The 19,416-nt window shown below is 44.4% G+C and overlaps 1 protein-coding gene across 1 annotated transcript in view; it reads right to left on the minus strand.

The window, feature by feature from the left end:
• Positions 1 to 19,416, minus strand: part of WWC3 (WWC family member 3) — a 128,624-nt gene that overhangs the window by 24,867 nt on the left and 84,341 nt on the right. The window contains exons 9-10 of the mRNA XM_023740717.1: positions 4,060 to 4,302; positions 969 to 1,058 (exon numbers count right to left, since the gene is read on the minus strand). Of these exons, the coding sequence (XP_023596485.1) occupies positions 969 to 1,058; positions 4,060 to 4,302 (333 nt within the window). The remainder of the gene's footprint in view (positions 1 to 968; positions 1,059 to 4,059; positions 4,303 to 19,416) is intronic.

The raw sequence follows: 19,416 nt of genomic DNA on the forward strand, positions 1-19,416 counted from the left end.
GAGAGGCCACGGTCTGAGCAAACCAGCCCGGAGACCGGTGTCAAGAGCTTCTAGTCTGTTCCATGAGGGAACAAAATCCAGCCTCAGGCTCCCATCAACTGGAGGATTTTTAAAACCCCTATGCGTATGTTTATGTACCTTCATTAATATTTCCCTTGTTTCTTTTTAATGTCAGTAGAGAAAACAAACAAACTCGTTGCCATCAAGTCGATCCCGACTCATAGCAACCCTCTAGGACAGAGTAGAACTGCCCCATAGGGTTTCCCAGGAACAGTTGGTGGATTCGAACTGCCAACCTTTTGGTTAGCAGCCTGAGCTCTTAACCACTGCGTCACCAGGGCTCCTGTCAGTATAGAGCAGGGGTTAAAATCAAGGACTCCGGAGCATGAGTGCCTGAGTTCAAGTCCAGGCCGCACAAGCTGAGTACACTAGGTCAAGTTAGTTAACCTCTCCGAGTCTCCCATTTTGTCACCAGGACTGGGGTAATAACCGTTCCTATCTCATGATACTGTTAGGAGGAATAGCTGAGAATATAAGACACAGAAAGCCTTTAATGTCATACTTCACATTATAGTAAGTGCTTAAGACATGAGCTGTTATTGAGCATCGAACTTCACTTATTTTTAAAATATTCATACCCTTTAAAAAAAATCCCAAAATAAAAATGTACATGTACATATATGTGGATAGAAATAGATACTTCCAAAGCTGTGAATTAGATTATCAAAATGCTCAGACAAATGTGACTTCACACTGGTTATTCTGAATTCAACTCTCATAGTCGTTGAATCACGTATCTTAAAAAAATACCACTCATCCACTTTTCCATTCTTCCATTCTGCATTTATACCACCTCAGGTTCCAAGTTGCAAGGGGAGAAAATCTAAGCGAAAGTGAATTACGAAGTCCATGGAAATGTCATCGTAACACAATAATAAAGTATCATTTCCTCTTTTAAAGTAACCAACCTCTTTAGCTGAGACTGGAGATAGGACTTTAAGCGGGTAGCTTCTTCCAGCTGCATAAGTAGACAATTTCTTTTCTCCTGAAGTAGAATCCTATAGGTAAGAAAACAGCAAGTTGGTGGATTTCAGAGAGCAAGTATGTTTTCATAACAAGAAATTCAACTGCCAATTCTCCACTGTCAGTACTGCACCTTCCCAACCACAGGAACCCTCTTAATTCAGAGAGAATTCCAGGGCAGGGACGACCTCAGCAGAGCACGTCCTACAGCAAACAGCAGCCAGTCCCTAAAAGTGACCTGTTGCCTGGAATTTACGCATGCCCAGAACAAAGCTGTTAATGTTTTTCTTAACACTTCTGCATAAATTCCAACCCAATCCGAATTCTATGATCTCAAATGCAAAATCAACAGGATCGAAATTGAGTTCTTACCGAAAACTGGCTCCACTCTCGAGTGAACAGGGCAAGATCTCCAGCCCACCACCAAATCCAGCCACTCCTTCTGTCTCCTTCCATTTACATGTATGACACATGCATGTGTGTGCACGTGTGCACACATACACAATCACTCATATGTGTGGGACATTGATTTTCGATTGTCCTTGATTAATCAACCATGACTTGTTTTCAGATTGTTTTATCCTTATTGAAAATATGTTGAGAACAAATCATCGACTTCTATTCAAGATGTCACATCTGTCATTCTACTGAGCAGGTGCATTTCAGAAAGAGGCAGAGCAAGTCAGCCACATCTAATTTCATGCTGGTTATTCTGAAAGTTGTCAATGCCTAAAAAGGTGATTTCCCTACCAAACAGGGGTGGGGACACTCACATAAAGCCGGATCATCAATTACTGAGAGGTCTCAAACCTATCTGGGATGCAAGCTGCTGTGATTTCTAGTTGATTGTCCTATAAAAAGAGGAATCTTAAAATATCTGCCTAACTTTTGTACACATTTTTCCAACTAAAAAGAAAAAGGGATTGTTACAGATTAAATTGCATCCCCCAAAAAGATATGTTGAAGTCCTAACCCCTGTACTTGTGAATGTGACTGTTTGGAAATAAGAGTCTCTGAAGATGTTATTAGTTACCATGAAGTCATACTGGAGTAGAGTGGGTCTTAATCTGAGTGGTGTCCTTATAAAAGAGAAAAGACACAGAGACAGAGAGTTGGTGGCCACGTAAAGATGCATTTACACGCCAAGGAACGCCAAGGATTGTTGGCTGTCACTAGAAACTAGGAGAGAGCCATGGAACAGGTTCCCCCTTAGAGCTCTCAGAAGGAATCAACGTGGCCAACACCCTAATTTAGGACTTCTGGCCTCCAGAACTGTGAAAGAATACATTTCTGTTCTTATAAGCCACCCAGTTGGTGGTACTTTATTATGGCAGCCGAGGAAACTAATACAAGGATACAGACCATTTCCTGGCAAAACACTAGCCAGGGCCCAAACCAAAAGTAGATGGCCTTGTGTTCCTACTTCAAAGGAATAAAACGCCAAAGAATATTAGGAACCAATGCTATGAAGAAGAGTATAAAAATAAGCTAATAGATGATGAAAAGATAAAGTCTAATACATTGGGTGGATGTGTATAAATTGTGACTGAAAGCAAAATATGACTCATCGTTGAACAAAAATAAAATTCACTCTGCCTGTTACTATGAACTGGGCTCTTGAAACACCATCACTTACCGCCAACACTGACATTTAATCCCTAATAGTGTGACACAGACCCGTCTACCGTAAAGACTGACAAGGAAGATCCAAGCATAAATAACCCTCAATGAATAAGGAAGAACATCATACAGTTTGATTAAATAATAGCTATAAGGGCATGTGTATGGATAAAATAATTCAGGTGACTACTAAATTCTATGTAGATAACGCTCATATAGATACAGCTTGCTGTTGTTGTTAGCTGCCACTGAGTCGGCCCCTGACTCATGGCGACCTCATGCACAATGGAATGAAACATTGTCTGGTCCTGTGCCATCCCCAGATCATTGTGATCCATAGAGTTTTCACAGGCTGATTTTTGGAAGTCAATCTCCAGGCCTTTCTTCCTAGTTCATCTTAGTCTGGAAGCTCTGCTGAAACCTGTTCAGCATCCTAGCAACGTGCAAGCCTCCACTGACAGACAGGTGGTGGCTGTGCGTGAGGTGCACTGGCTCGGAATGGAAGCCTGGTCTCCCGCATGGAAGGCGAGAATTCCACTACCGCACCATCACTGACTGCTCCCATGGTACAGCTTATAATCATGATAATAAGCTGAATTTTAAGGAGCCAGTATATTAACTGATAAGGGGGGAGGGAACGCTACAAAGCTCCACAGATGGCCACAGATAAGCTTCTGACAACGCCTCAATATGGAAAGCAGATCCTGCTTCTACCAAGTCCGTGATCACACCCGGGAAATGGGAGCCAGGAGCCATGGCACTAGATGAAAGGCCCAACGGCTCAGCGCCAAGAGGACAAAAGACGCTGGGCCGGCTCCATGTTTCCCACGCTGTGCAAGAGTCCAAAGATCAAGCGAGGGGAGGTGCGTTCAGAAACAGGCCCGACAAAGGCTGCAGGCTTCCTACTGCCAGAGAAAGAACATGCTTTCCCAGCCAGAAAAGCAAGGCGGAGATCAAAGTAGCAGGGCAGATTTTCGCAACACTGGCGATGTCAGGAATGAGGAATCTTCCCATTAGCAACAGAGCCACCCTGTTCTAGAGCTGTGCCACCAGCTGCCTCCAGTGGCGGTGTGGAGGGATAGTACAATGACACCGAGCCTCTAGAGGGCGATGTCCAGCAAAAGCGCAGAGCACCTACACCAAGAAGGTGCGTGGGTTAAGTGGTAGGTGATCCTGTACTTCCTGGCCCCTTCCCCTTCTCAATCAGCTCCCACTTCTGAGCAGGAGGCCAGATGCACACGTTCCTACCTACCTTCTGCCTTCCCTCCACTTGGCAAGGAAACACCCCAGGCAGTAGCTGCTCTGATGACAATCAAGAATGTTCTAGAGCCACATGGAGGCTAAGTTTGTTTTTAAACAGGCTCCCCCCTGGCAGCCTTGTCCCTGCCTGCCCTGAAGCTATCTGGCGTGGCCCACCTTTCCGTGGCGCCCTGCACAGACGTGGCACGGGCTCGCTGGATCTCCTCCTCCAGGCGTCTCTTCTCCTCCTCCAGGCGTGCCACGTCTTCCTCCGACCTCCTCTGCTGAGGGATGAGCTGAAGCTCCTGAAGCAAGGCTTCCTTCTCTTTGACGAGCTGGAGCCGGTCCCTATCAGCCTCGGCCATTCCTGGCCAGGACTCGTTATCAAGCTGGGCCAGTTGCTGCTGGATACTGGAGACTCTGGAAGAGAGAGACAGGACAATCAGTCAACTCAATAGACCACCAGAGCCCATTCTTGGCGCCGTCACTCAGGCTCTGTAAATCCACCTGTTAAATAAATGCTGAAATTACCGCCCTGAGTAAACTCTACATGATAAAAACAAAGGGTTTGGAGACAATGGGTCATAATAATGGGACATGAGTCCTTTGCATAATCTCCCCTGGTTGATGAGCAGCTGGGGCGACAATAATCATATCTCATCCCGCTTGTTTCAAAGACTTGAAACCAAGGTGGCAGTCCTCCACACGCCCAGTACTCTGCTGGTTCCGATCCGCGGCCTCCTCCGGGATGCGGTTGTGAGCCGGACAGAGGCATTCTCTCCTCCCACCCCACCCTCATCAGAAGCTAATCACTGTGCTGGGCCCGCCAGAGAGGCTTCTGGCTTTCTGTCTTCACTGCTATGCCTCACCAGTAACACCCACCTTGAGAAAAAAGCAGGAGAGAAACGCACCATTCCCCTGTGCTTCAGAATTCAAGAGCTCGGAAGCCAGGGGCTGCACGCCTGCTGGTTCTGGGTGCTTCTCCCTCCACGACAGACCTTGACCTCATATGAAATCCAGAGCACCTTGCCCGGCTGACCCAGATGCCTGCTCAAGTCTGAGGGCCGCTGCTCTAGGCAAGGAGCTGCCTCCCCTGCTGCAGTGCCGGCCTGGAGGTGCCCACCGGCCTCGGAGCTCTGGGGATGAGCATTAGGCACAGATGTGATGGTCTCCACTTACGTGGGAATGAATAGCAAATGCAGGGCGGGCGCGCTCAGGGCTCATGTCACTCATCAAGGCTGCCAGCCTGCCCACTGGGTCCAGACTTCAGAATCCTTCTCAACGCCGTGCTCCACACAGATACCGCTAACCGACTGGAGCTGGCTCATCGATGAAAACCTTTGGCCAGCCCTGCTTAAGTCAGGCTCCACCTAAACTAGCTGTGAGCACAGGGAACCACCAGCCTGGCTGGAGGACTGGGCCCGACTCCCTCTGTGAATACTGAGGCAATCAGGAAAACCCACAGTTATGAAAAGCAAAGGGCATACACGCTATAGCTGAAAAATAAGTACACATTTCACTCAAGTCCAATGCCCTGAGAAGGTAATGAAACTGGTTTCACGTCAGTAGCTGTATTAGACAAGCTCTTGTCTAACTTAAAACTAATTTCCTGAAAACGTGTTGGGAAATGGTGCCAAATGGTATCACTGAACCAACTAATGGCAGAGGCAGCTGAACAGGGCTATGGATCCAACTGGACTGAGGCATCTACCTATGTCTAATTAGTGTAACTGAATTTTACGGCAGCCAAGAAAGACACCCCAAGGTGACCCATAAATAAATTAGTGCCAAGTCAGACATTATACACAATGAAATTTCTGGGACCTTCTACTATCGACTGGGACAAGTCAAAGGTAAGGAATAAATATGAAAGACATGAACACCAAGGAGCAAAAATCATTGTGTTCTCCAACTTTTTTCATCTCAGTGTATCTGATTCACAGGAAAGTCATATGTTACCAACAGACCCATTCGAAAAAGCACTCCTTTTGAGTTTTCTGAGGTCCTCTTAAATTGATGGCACGTAAAGGAAGGTTTACGTGTGAGGAGATCAAGACTTCATCTGAGTTGGCCAGCTCTAGGTTAGCTAGCTGCCATTCTGCAAAGATTCGAGCTGCTTTGCATGGCGGTGATCCAATCTTAGATAATCACACCCTTTCCAGGAAAATCTCAAGCACTATCCACTATCAGAAAAAAGAATGGGGGGGATGGGGGAAATGAATTCCCAGAGAAAGGAGAGGTAAAGGGCAAATTTCAAAAGGCCTACCCACTGCTGGCATAGAGGAAAGAGTACAATGGCCAAAAGTGAACAGTGGACTGTAGCTTTCCACAGCTCGCAGGACAAATATGAAAAAAGGACGTATGGTGACGGACGACCTCTCCAGCAAAAACAAAACTCGGATGACGCTGACTTCATGCAACCCATCTGGAAAGTTGTTTTGGCTGTGCTGAACACTAGGCAAACATTGCTGGGCTTAAGAACAGTGCTTTTTTTTTGTAATAAAATTTCACAATAATGCAAATGTTTGCATGCTCATTTTCCAGCTACATGTGAATCTAGAAGAATACTGGTATATATCAGAAAGTACAATTTCTTTCCCTACATCCTTACCCTTACAGGGAAGATCAAAAGGCTTCTGGATGTGGACATTTGGGGCCTGCCCTCAGCCAGGTAAAGAGAAGTACATGTATATCTGTCTGTCTGTACCGGAAGTTAAAAGAACTAGAACGAGTCCTTCAATGATTTCTCGTACATTTCCCATGGGAATACCTGGGTAGTATAAACAGCTAATGTGCTTGGCTGCTAAATGAAAAGTGGGCAGTTCAAGTCTACCCAGAGGTGCCTTGGAAGAAAGACCTGCCGATCTACTTCTGAAAAATCAGCTGCTGAAAACCCTACGGAGCACAGTCCTACTCTCACACACATGGGGTGGCCATGAGTTGGAGTTGACTTGACAGCAATTTTGGGTTTTTTTTCCTTCTTTTTGCCATGGGATAGATAAGACAGCTTTGCTGTTACAACAGTACTCCTGGTCCACCTCACTGCTGGCCTGGAAATGCGCCATCTCCAGGGAGTAACTTTCGTGTGTTTGGTTTACTTAAAGAAAACAGATTTTCTACCTACAGCCAAACGCAGATGTACAGAGCCATGATGCACGTCTGTATACATCCACGCCAAGCAGCTGATCTGCACGACGGAACCTCACTTCTGCCAGAGGCTTCCTCCCCATTCTGGGTATATGAAAGGAAAAATAATTTCCAGAAAAACGTTTTCCTAAAATTCCATTTCAGTGAAATTAAAAACACGGAAGCAAAGCAAGGTCATGATTAAAGTGCCCCCCCCCCACAAAAAAGAGAAATTTCCAAGTTCATTTTTAAAGAGAATAGAGAGCACTTTAAAATTGGCAAGTTTTTTTTCCACAAGTCAACTATATTCTTTATTGATTCTTATATTTGATAAGTAATACATTTTATGGCCTTTATATAAGCTTTCACAAATGCCATTAGAAGCTTTCAGCTATATGCCCCTGGATCCTGGAGAGTGAAGAAAGAAAGCGGATCCTCAATCAAGCATTCAGGTTTCATATTTATTATGTGATTTCCGAATTCTATTCCCTGAACAGGTCTAATGTGGAAGAAGTAAAGTATGAATATTTTTTTCCCCTCCTGTTTTTGTCCAAACACCTTTTCTGTTACAACCCAGGCACTAGTAAACCATGAACGGAAACCTGCATTTCTGCTGCAGAAACCACTTGAACACCTCGCCTGGCAATCTGAAATCTGACTGGCATTTTCCTAAAATAAAATGTACCTTTAATATTACAAACAGTATTATTTTACATATCAAGAGTTTTTGTTGTTAGTATCTGTCGAGTCGGCTCAGACTCATGGCAACCTTATGTATGAGAGTAAGCTCCAGTTAGTTGAATTTGTATGTAAAATATGAAGTCCATTATGTAATTTCTCATGTTCCTAAAAGTGCTGCTGCTTTCTGAAGGAGCAACCAGAACTCCAGGCAGCTCACCTGATGATGATGAGGTGCAACGGGGCCCCAGGCCACCTTCCAGAACATGGCCTCGGATCAGTGCCTTGGGCCTTCAGATTTCAGTGACAGCTACAGATCTGATACTTCTGCTTTTTCTCCTTAGTCTTCTGTCTTTTTTTTAACATCCATTTAAATGAAAAGCAAAGTCTGGCTACGAAATTTAGTTAACAGTGATGTATCAGTATCAGTTCATCCGTTATAATAAATGTACCACAGGAAAGCAAGATGTTAATAACAGGAGAAACTCTGCAGGGGAAGGGGAAGGGGAAGGGAAAGGGGAAGTGGGCAGGCACTCTCTGTACTTTCTGTGCAACTTTTCTGTAAACCTAAAACTGCTCTAAAAAACTTAAAAAAAAATTTTTTTTTGAAAAGCAAAGGCTCAAGAAAAGCTCAGCTGAGGTCAAAGTTAGATGCAACAATGAACTCCCAAACCAGTGCCCCTTCCTTACAGCTTCTTGACTCCCTGGTGGAATCAGAGAAATCTGCATTTAGAGCTGGCAGCGTTAGAAGGATCTAGTTAATACACTAATATCACACCCCATTCTCAGCTGCGCTGGCCTCACATCTTCTCCCCTTTGGACATGCAGACCTTTATTTATTTATTTATTTTCAGTAAAAAGCAGACAGTCTACAGGTGTCTTCATCTTAATCTGAATGGGTCAGATGGGTCTGCAAGGGCATTATGGATTGAATTGTGTCCCTCAGGAAGGTATGTTGAAGTCCTAACCCCATAACTGTGAATGTGATCTTGTTTGGAAATAGGGTCTCTGAAGATGTTATCAGTTAGATTAACATGAAGTCATACTGAAGTAGGATGGGTCCTAATTCAATATGAGTGGTGTCCTTATAAAAGAGGAAAAGAGACACAGGGGAAGATGGCCAGGTGAAGGTGGGGGCAGGGACTGGATCACCGGCCGACACCAGAAGGCAGGAAGAGGCATGGAACAGATTGTTCTTATAAGCTGCCCAGTGTGTGGTACTTTGTTACGACAGCTCTAGGAATCAGTTACAGATGGAGAAGATATTTCTCTTTGTTTCTGGTAGCTAAGCCCCTGTCTTAGTTTCCTAGGGCTTCTATGACAAAATACCACAAAGTGGGTGTTATAAGAACAGAAATTCATTGTCTCACAGTTCTGAAGTCTAGAAGTTCGAATTCAGGGCGTCGGCACTGCTACGTGCTCTCTGAAGGCTCTAGAGGAAGATTCTTATCTCTGTCAGCTCTGGTAGCCCCAGGCATCTCTTGGCATTCCTTGGCTTGTAGATTCATCTTCACAAGACTATCTTCCCCCATGTGACTCTGTTTCTTCCCTTTTACAAAACACCACTCAGAAGGGATTAGGATTAGGGCCCACTCTATTCCAACATCACCTCGTTAAAATAACCTATGACATCTGTAAAGAAAGATCCTATTTCCAAGCAGGATACATTCATAGGCACAGAGGTTAGGACTTCAATACATTTTAGGGGGAACACACTTCAGTTCATAACAGTCCCCACCCCAAAACTTAATACACAAAGAAATGAAGTAAATGTCCAAGTGACTGATCAAATCCGACTGGAAGCATATACTACACTGATTGCCGACAACAGATGAGCAGCAGGACTGACCCTGGCAATCAATCATTAAGGCACAGAAACTGGACGGACCAAATGTTTTGTCCCTATCTGGACTGGGAGTGCTTCTATGGAAACAGCTGCAGTCTGCACACTTCTGGGACATGTGCTCTCAGGTAAGAAAGGAGCCATCTGCATCATCTGGAGTAGCTCAAGATTTGTTCCTCCAACTTGGCTTTTCAAAAAAAATCCAAAATTTTTAAATCGATCATTTGAAAATATTCCTATCCTAAGGCCTGCTTTTGAAATCTAAACAGATGTTCTTGAAGGGAAAGAAAAAGCAATTTTAAAAAATATATATTTTATTCTGTTTTAGGTGAAAGCGTACACAGCAAATTAGGTTCCCATTTAACAATTTTTATACAAACTGTTCCGTGACACTGGTTACAATGTTCACAATGTGTTAGCATTCTCATGATTTTCATTCTATGTGTTCTGTTTCCATTGATCTAGCTTCACCTCCTTGCCGTCTCAACTTTGCTTTTGGGTAAATGTTGACCACTTGGTCTGATACAGCTGCTTGTTTAAAGGAGCACATTACTCATGGGTGATACTGTTTATTTTATAAGTAAATCTATTATTTCCCTGAAAGGTGACCTTCGAGAGTGGCTTCAATTCCAAGTTCAAGGGTATCTTAGAGCAATAGTCTCAGGGAGTCCTCTAGTCTCTATTGGTCCTGTAAGTCTGGCCTTTTTTAGGAATTTGAATTTTGTTTCAGTTCAGTGGAATCCATGTTTTGTCTCCAGGTAGGAACATTCTTCCCTTTGGTACTAAGACCTCTAGACCCACACAGCACAGGATCATGGGGAGAGGAAGCAAAAATCTTGCAAGTGGGTCACTAGGGGTAATAGTGAGTGGTGCCACTCCCATTGCCATCCCGATTCCTGGAATTGTGAATCCTGGCTATGGGAGAAACAGCACCATGTGTTGGACACTGGTTTAGAGCATATACAGTCTCCTGGAGAACACTGCCCCAACCCTGCAAGGTATTGCCACCTAGCTGGCACTGTAATGCATTTTTAGAAGGCCATTCCATCATTCTACCAAGCCAGCTGCTTCAGGATGATGGGGAACATGGTAAGATCAGTGAATTCTATGAGCATGGGCCTACTGCCACACTTCATTTGCTGTGAAGTGAGTCCCTTGATGTGAGGCAATGCTGTGTGGATTACCATGACAGTGGATAAGGCATTCTGAGCCCATGGGTAGTAGTTTTGGCAAAGGCACTGCGTGCAGGGAAAGCAAATCTGTATCCAAACTAAGTGTCTATCCCAGTAAGGATGAAACACTGCCCTTTCCATGATGGAAGCAGTCCAGTGTAATCAACCTGCCACAAAATTGCTGGCTGATCACCTCAAGGAATGGTACCATATCGGGGACTCAGTGTTGGTCTTTGCTGCTGGCAGATTGGGCATTCAGCAGTGGCTGTAGCCAAGCTGGCCTTGGTGAGTGGAAGTCTATGTTGCTGAACCCATGTACAACCTCCATCCCTGCCACCATGACCACATTGTTCATGAGTCCATTGGGCAATCACAGAAGCGGCTAGGGAAAGAGAATGACTGGTTTCCACAGAATGTGTCATCCTATCTGCTTGATTGTTAAAATTGTCCTCTGCTGAGGTCACCCTTTGTTTGGTGAGCATTCATGTGAGACACAAATATCTTCACTTCTCTGGCCCATTCAGAGAGGTCTATCCACATACCTCCTCCCCATACCTCCTTGTCTCCAATTTTCCAATCATGTCCCCTCCAAGTCCCTGACCATCTGGCCAAATCATTGGACACAGCCCATGAATCAGTATATAATCGCACATCTGGACATTGCTCCTTCCAAGCAAAGTAAACAACCAGGTGCATTGCTCGAAGTTCTGCCCACTGGGAAGGTTTCCCTTCACCACTGTCCTTCAGGGAGGTTCCAGAAAGGGGCTGCAGTGCTGCCACTGTCCACTTTCGAGTGGTGCCTGCATATCATGCAGAACCATCTGTAAACCAGGCACAAGTTGTCTCTCTCTCAGTCAACTGATCACAAGGACCAACCCATGAGAGCACAGGTGCAGACTGGGAGAGGGCAGGTATTGTGACAGGAGTGGAGGCCATGGGCATTTGGGCCACTTCCTCATGCAACTTACTTGTGCCTTCAGGTCCTGCTGGAGCCCAATCTCATATGTACTACTTCCATTTAATGATGGAGTGCTACTGTGCACATCCATCTTTATGGTTCTGTGGGTTAGACAACACTCAGTTCATGATGGGCAGCTCAGGCTGCATGGTGACTTGGTGTCCAATGGTCAAGCGTTCAGTCTACTAAGGCCCAGTAACAAGCCAAGAGCTGTTTCTCAAAAGGAGAGTAGTTAATCTGAAGAGGATGGTAGGGCTTTGCTCCAAAATCCTAAGGGCCTGTGCTGATTCACCAACAGAGGCCTGCCAAAGACTCCAAACAGCATCTCTATCTGCCACTGACACTTCAAGAACCATTGGATCAGCTGGATCATATGGCCAAAGTGGCAGAGTGGCTTGCACAGCAGCCTGAACCTGTTGCAGAGCCTTTTCTTGTTCTGGGCCCCACTCAAAACTAGCAGCTTTTTGAGTCACTTGATAAACAGGCCAGAGTAGCACACCCAAATGAAAGATATGTCACTTCCAAAATCCAAAGAGACCCACCAGGCGTTGTACCTTCTTTTCAGTTGTAGGAGGGGTCAGAGGTAACAACTTAGAAGGAATATCTCGACATGCCCCACACCACTGGACTCCTAGAAAGGCACCTGAATTTTTGTGGGGTTAATTTCCCATCCTCTAGCACTCAAATGGAAACCCTGGTGGCACAGTGGTTAAGAGCTATGGCTGCTAACCAAAAGGTCGGCAGTTCAAATCCACCAGATGCTCCTTGGAAACCCTATGGGGCAGTTCTACTCTGTCCTATAGGGTTGCTATGAGTCAGAATCGACTCGACGACAACGGGTTTGGTTTTTTTGGTTTTAGCACACAAATATGAGGCCCTGATGGCACAGTGATTAAGTGTTTGGCTGCTAACCAAAAAGTTGGCAATTCAAATCCACCAGCTGCTTCTTGGAAACCCCGACAGTAACGGGTTTTTTAGCACACAAATATTTTACCAATAAGTCCAAAGTCATTGACATTTCTTTCTTGATAGGTCCAATCAGCATAATGTCATCAATGTAATGGACCAGTGTGATGTCTTGTGGAAGGGAAAGGCGATCAAGGGCTGGAGAGTTGATATATTGCTGGGGTAGGACAGTGAAGGTATATTGTTGGCCTTGCCAGCTGAAGGCTAACTACTAGTGTTCCTTCAAAACTGGAATCGAGAAAAAGGCATTGGCCAGATCAATAGTGGCATACCAGGTACCAGGAGATGTATAAATTTGTTCAAGTAATGAAACCACATCTGGAACAGCAGCTGCAGTTGGAGTCACCACCTGGTTAGGTTTATGATAATCCACTGTTCTCCAAGATCCACCTGTTTTTTGCACAGACCAAATAGGCGAATTCAATGGGGATGTGATGGGAATCACCACCCCTGCATCCTTCAAGTCCTTGATGGTAGCAGTAAACTCTGCAACCCCTCCAGAAATGCTTTTGGTTTACTATTTTCCTAGGTAGGGGCAGTTCTAATGGTTTCCACTTGGCTTTTCCTACCATAACAGCCCTTACTCCACTTGTCAGGGATCCAGTGTTGGGAGTGCTGCCAGTTGCTGAGTATATCTATTCCAATTATACATTCTGAAACTGGGAAAATCACTGCAGGATGGGTTCGGGGACCCACTGGACCCACTGTGAGATGAACCTGAGCTAAGACTCCATTAATAACCTGACCTCCATATGCCTCCACTCTGACTGGTGGGCCACAGTGATGTTTTGGGTCTCCTGGAATTAGTGTCAGCTCAGAGCCAGTATCCAGTAATCCTGGAGAGTCTGATTATTTCCTTTTCCCCAATGAACAGTCACTCTCGTAAAAGGCCATAGATCCCCTTGGGGTAGGCTGGGAGAAAGATCAACAGTATAAATTTTTGGCAGTGTAGTGGGGTCCTTCTTCAAGGGGACATGGCTTACCTTTCACTCAAGGGGTTGTGGGTCTGTAAACTGGCTCAAATCTAGGAATTGACTGAGGGGCTGTGACTCTTTATTCTGTTGATTCAAGTTAGACTACCATTCACTTGACCTAGAATTCTTCTGCTTGTACAGATCAAGTAATTATTTAGTAGATTTCCCATCTATTTCACTCCTAGGGACACCATGACTAAGTAGCCAATGCCATAAGCCCATATGAGTCAGACTATTCTGATTACGGCTTTGACTCTGCTGTCCATTATGGTAACCACACCTACTTTGTCTTTGTAGAATTGAGTGTCACCACCTGGCCACTACCATCATGGGGTCCAAGCAGCCCCAATGTAGTTAGGTATCTTAATTCAGTTAGGGCGGTTCCCACTGTCAAATTTGATCACCGCAGTCTTCAAGGATGCTGGGCTCCCTTCACAAATTTGTTCCTCACCATTGTGGCAAAAGGTGTGTCCTCTGGGCACTCCATGTGTGGGTCTGTGGGTTTAACCTGACAAATCTACTCTAACATGCCAATTTCCCTAAGCCTTTGGACACCTTCTTCCACAGTAAACCAAAGCAGGTCTGGTACTTCAACCTGATTTTGTGTAGGTCACGGTGAAATCCATGCTTCAGCCACCCAACCAAATAAACTATTAGATCCTTTCCTAACCTCTTGAGCTGAAACATTGAACAATCTGTGCTTAATGGGCCCATATCAATAAATTCAGACTGATTTAACTCTATGTTCCTTGCACCATTAATCCCATACCCTTAATAGCCATTCTCACATATATTCCCCAGGTTTCTGTTTGTACATATTAGAAAAGTCAAGTAACTCTTCTGGAGTGTAGCGTACCTCCTCCTGGGTCATACTTTGTACTTTACCTTTTGGGGCTCACTGGGACTTAAGTCTAGTTATAGGTCTAGAAGCAAAAATAGGTGGTGGGGGTTGGTTGTGGGAACATTCAGCAATGTCTTGTAAGGCATCTACCCCAGGTGATGCCCCAGGCAATGACTCAGATGCTGCCCCAGGCAATATCTCAGACAAAGGCTCTTCAGACACAGCTGGGTTAATCTCATCAGATAGGGGTAGAGAGGATAATGGTTTTACTGGGGAGGGTCGCTTAGCAGGCAAAGATGGAATAATCTGTTCAGATAAGAGTAAGAGGGCTGGTTCCGTTGGCAGAAGTGATTCAACAGAATTTAGGGGCTCAATGTCCCCAGCTTCCTGATTACCTGCCCATATGTCTCTATTACAAGTTTCAGGATTCCATTTTTCCCAATCAATGCCCTCACTTTAACTTCAGCCACCATCTGAGGTTGGGAATTCAGTTGGCGTTGTAATTCAGCCAATCTTATAATACGACTCTGGGTTTGGTTTTTGGTAATATCAGCTCCGTTACTACAAGAAATAAGGCTTTCTTTCAGGGCACAAGTGGCAACTCTGAGGTCTCATATGCGGTGCTTGAGCTGTGACTCTGAAGCCCTGAGCTCATCTCTTTCTTTCACCACTTTGTCTAGCGAAAGTAGGACCAACCAACCAGCTTCCCTATATTTCTCATTCTGACAAAATTGTACAATAGTATCAAACAAATTGACACAGAACCTTAACCATTACATAAGGTTAAGGCAAGTCAGGGTAATGATTCATGGACTATTGCTTTCAGAGCTTCCAGCAAGTCTGAAATCTGTAAGAAAATTAATTTTGCTCTTATACCAGGCACCATCTAGTTTCTTCTGGTCTCAGGCTAGAAGAAGCCATGGTTTGTGTAGGCTATTAGTTCTGTGGACTAGTTTCTTCTTTGAGTCTTTGGTTTCCTTCATTCTCTTTTGCTCCAGATGAGTAGAGATCAATAGTTGCATCTGAGATAGCCGCTCGCAAGCTTTTAAGACCCCAGACCCAGACGCTATTCACCAAACTAAGATGTAGAACATTATTTTTATGAACTATGTTAAGCGATTGACTGAGTTGTCCCACGAGACTATGATCCTAAGCCTTTTAATGCAGTAAACCAATCCCACGAGGTGTTTGGATATGTCTAGGAAGTCTCTGTAACTGTGCCCCCATGTGCTTTATTATATATATGAATATATATGCAGCATATTCAAAAACGTATATACATATGCTTACAGATACACCTACACATGCACGTGCATGTACTCACATATGCCTTCCTATACACATACATGCTTACATATATACCTATGTAACCACACTCATATTTTTTGGTTATTATTACTGTTGTTGCAAAATTGTACGTGTAATAGCATTTATCAAAATTGCCCCCTATTCTTGCATAATTCTTAGTGTCTTCATTTGCCTTGGTCAAGTTGTGCAGACTTGACCCATACTGGGTACTGCCTTTCCCATCAACAAAAATAACAAGTGTTTACTATCTAGAAAGTAGTTTCTCCTCCCTCCCCCTCCCATCCCTGGTAACCATCAAAGAACGTTGTTTTCTGTGTGTATATCTATTCTTGGCTTTTTATAAAAGTGAGACCACACAATATTTGTCCTTTTGTGATTGACTTATTTCACTCCGCATAATGTCCTCCAGATTCATCCATGTTATAAGATGTTCTGCAAACTCCTTGTTATTCTTTACAATTGCATAGTATTCCATTGTATGTATGTGCCACAATTTGTTTATCCATTCATCCATTGATGGACACTTAGGCTCTTTCCATCTTTTTGCTATTGTGAATAATGCTGCAATGAACATAGGTGTGCATATGTCTATTGATGTCACTGCTCTTTTATCTCTAGGATATATAGCTAGGAGTGGGATTGCTGGATCATAAGGTATTTTTCTATTTCTAGCTTTTTGAGGAAGTGCCATACCATCTTTCATAGAGGTTGTACCATTTCACAATCCCACCAGCAGTGTGTAAGGGTTCTAATCTCCCCACAACGTCGCCAGCATTTGTTGTTTTCTGTTTTTTTGATCAGTGCCATTTTTGTAGAGGTGAGATGGTATCTCATTGTAGTTTTGATTTGCATCCCTCTAATGGCTAATGGGAAACCCTGGTGGTGTAGTGGTTAAGAGGTACGGCTGCTAACCAAAAGGTCGACACTTTGAATCCACCAGGTGCTCCTTGGAAACTCTATGGGGCAGTTCTACTCTGTCCTTTAGGGTCGATATGAGTTGGAATTGACTCGATGGCAGTGGGTTGGGGTTTTTTTGGAATGGCTAATGTGGAGCTCTGGTGGCACAGTGGTTAAGAGCTCAGCTGCTAACCAAAAAGGTCAGCAGTTCACATCTACCAGCCGCTCCTTGGAAACCCTACGGGGCAGTTGTACTCTGTCCTATGGGGTCGCTATGAGTCGGAACTGACTTGATGGCATGTAACAACAACAACAACAATGGCTAATGATCATGAGCATTTTTTCATGTGTTTCTTAGCTGCCTGAATGTCCTCTTTGGTGAAATGTCTGTTTATGTCCTTTGCCCATTTTTTGATTGGACTGTTTGTCTTTTTGTTGTTGAATTGTTAAAGTTTTCTACATATTTTAAAGATTATATCCTTATCAGATATGTCACTGATAAAGATTTTTTTTCCCAGTCTGTAGGCTCTCTTTTTACTCATTTGGTGAAGTATTTTGATGAACTAAGTATTTAATTGTTAGGAGATCCCAGTTACCTAATTTGTTTTGTGTTGTTCGTGCATTTTTAGTTGTGATTGATAGACTATTTATGCCAAAAATTAGGTCCCCTAGTTTTGTCCTGATGTTATCTTCCAGGAAAGAAGCAGTCATTTTTGGCACATTTCACACAAGCCATAGTTGAAAACACAGAACTGGTTACCATGATAATGCTAGTTTGGTCATGGAATTCTCTAGAAATCAAACTACCACTTGAAATCATGAGATCTACTTCCACAAACTTCCTTTTAGTCCAAATACATAGGAACCCCCTCACTGTCCAGAACTCTGCATTTTGACAATTTCCTACCTCTTAAAAACAATCTCCAATCTAGACATGCCAGGAAGGACTTCTCCAGAATGCATCAATGCATCAACTGCTCCCCGGTTTAAAAGTGGCAAAGCACAGGCAGATCTGTAGAGGGTAGGGAAGCTAACTTCGCAGGGTGGAATGCTCTCAGACATAAGAGCCGGGAGACTGACATCCAAGGGTGAGGGGGCAGAGTAAAAACTCCAAGTACACTGAATAATGGCAGTAAAAGAACAGATGTCCACCAGGGCAAAAGACAAGGCCACATGGCATTCACGATCCTCAGAGTAAAAGATCTGGGAAGGAAACATGATTCTTTGCCAACACGGCTATTTAAAGCGATGGCATTCTTTTGAATGCTTTGGCTAGTGAATGGGTACATGATGCTTTCTTGTCCAAAGGACACCTTCTCCCATGATGTTCACTAGAGATCATGGAGGCGTCCCAGCTCCATCGGTGAGGCTGCGTGGAAGAGTCGATGGACAGAGCCTCAAAGTCATTATTCAGGTCCAGAGTGTTCACATCTGCTCTAGATTTAGTTCTTGCCAAAGAACTGGTTGCCACTGCTTGCATCCCAAGGTGATATCTCTGCTCATGTGCCTCATTTAGAGGCAGTCCGAAACAACACTCAGTGCTGGCCAAAGTCTCTGCTCATAAGGCCTGATGATATTAACCCTCTCTAACTTAATTTCAACGTGTCTGTTCGCCCAGGGGGTGGAAATATAAGTGCTTCCTGACAATGTTACAGATGTAGAAAGTCTAGCACCCTGCCAGGTGTAGCTGGAGATTATAGACCTCTAGGTGCCAGCCAGTGGCTTATAAAGCAGGCACTTACAAGTCAGGCCTTGACTGTAAGAAACAATGTGGAGTGATTAGAGGCAGAACATAATTACTCTAAGGAGTTCCTGGGTGGTGTAAATGGTTCACACGCTCGGGTGCTAATCAAAAGGTTGGAGGTTTGGGTCCACCCAGAGGTGCCTCAGAAGAAAGGCCTGGTGATCCACTTCTGAAAAATCAGTCACTGAAAACCTCATGGGACACAGTTCTACTCTGACACACATGGGGGCACCATGAGTCAGGGTCGATCACAGCAGCTGGTTTGGTTGGGGGGCTGGAGACCCACACAGCCACCACACTAGGGGAGCAGAGCCCAGAGGGACAAACGGAGTAATCTGAAACGGCTACAATCAGTGACTTCAAGAATGGAGGTCCATTAGTTAAGAACTTCTCCCACAGGAATGCTTCAGGGACATTTTAAAGCAGCTTAAAGTCCACTGAAAGCACCAAATGAATTGTCAAAAATCGACAGACATCTTCTAAATGATCCTCAACTGTAAAGCAATCCTTTGAAAATTCTCTTGGGGCACCATCTCCTCCTTTAATTCCAGGGAGAGCATCATCTGTGTTATACTTCCTATTGGCCAATTTAACAGTGTGGTGGTGGGGATGGGACTGGGCTTGGGCTGCCAACTTTTTACACTCTCAAGAGTTTGAAAAACCAACAAATATCAATTATCATCATTATTTCATAAGAGAAAGATGTTTTAACAACAACAAAAAATTACCAGAAAAAGACCAGAAAAAAATAGTTGCCATAGAGTTAATTCCGACTCACGTATAGATTTAGGAACAAGATGGGCAACCCCAAGCTCCCTGCTGTTTCTCACTCACTCTTAGCCAGGGCTTCCCAAACTCAGTGCTATAGACATTTGGGGCCAGACTATTCTTTGCTGTGGGGCTTTCCCATGCACTGCAGGATGTTTAGCAGTGCTCCTGGTCTCTGTCCAATTGATGCCAGTAGCACACGCCCCCAGTTGTGACAACTAACAATGTCTCCAGACATGGGAAAGCTTCCCCCGGGGTG

Source organism: Trichechus manatus, unplaced genomic scaffold (assembly GCF_000243295.1).
Source record: "Trichechus manatus latirostris isolate Lorelei unplaced genomic scaffold, TriManLat1.0 scaffold00162, whole genome shotgun sequence".
In the NCBI taxonomy this organism is placed as follows: Eukaryota; Metazoa; Chordata; class Mammalia; order Sirenia; family Trichechidae; genus Trichechus; species Trichechus manatus.